Here is a 395-nt window from a genome sequence, read left to right as displayed (position 1 = left end):
GTGTAGACAGACTCGTGAGAACTTTTAAGGATGGATTGTGAGGAAAACGTTGGGAATGAATCTCTCGTTCTGATAAAACAAGGAGCCGAAGCTGTAAGTGTGTATGGTTGAATCAGTGTTTATGTTTTTGCTTTTTGTGACAAGACTAAGTCTTTACTGTTTTATCTTCTTCAGAGGGTGTTTGAGTCTACATTTGCTGGAAGAAGATCCATCGTGAAAGAACGATTCCCGAAGAAGTACAGACACCCGGTTTTGGATGCAAAACTCACACTTAAGCGGATGAATGCGGTTGGTTTTGTTCTGTATCACCTTATTCTTGTTTCTTTGCTTATATCATGAGAGAAAAGGAGGTTAAGTGTTCGTCTTATATGTTGTTGAATATAGGAGGCTAGGTG

The 395-nt window shown here is 39.5% G+C and overlaps 1 protein-coding gene across 1 annotated transcript; it reads left to right on the top strand.

Moving 5' to 3' along the window:
- Positions 1-4: 4 nt before the first annotated feature.
- Positions 5-390, top strand: LOC104775198 (TP53-regulating kinase; the record flags this gene model as incomplete). The annotated part of the gene is made up of 3 exons (XM_010499417.1): positions 5-93; positions 175-288; positions 385-390. Coding segments are annotated over exons 1-3 (183 nt in total), but the record flags the coding sequence as incomplete, so codon positions are not given.
- Positions 391-395: the final 5 nt, after the last annotated feature.

This window comes from Camelina sativa, unplaced genomic scaffold (genome assembly GCF_000633955.1).
Source record: "Camelina sativa cultivar DH55 unplaced genomic scaffold, Cs unpScaffold10038, whole genome shotgun sequence".
Lineage (NCBI taxonomy): Eukaryota > Viridiplantae > Streptophyta > Magnoliopsida > Brassicales > Brassicaceae > Camelina > Camelina sativa.
Note: the sequence above shows the minus strand (reverse complement) of the source record. Positions and strands in the feature narration are given on the sequence as shown.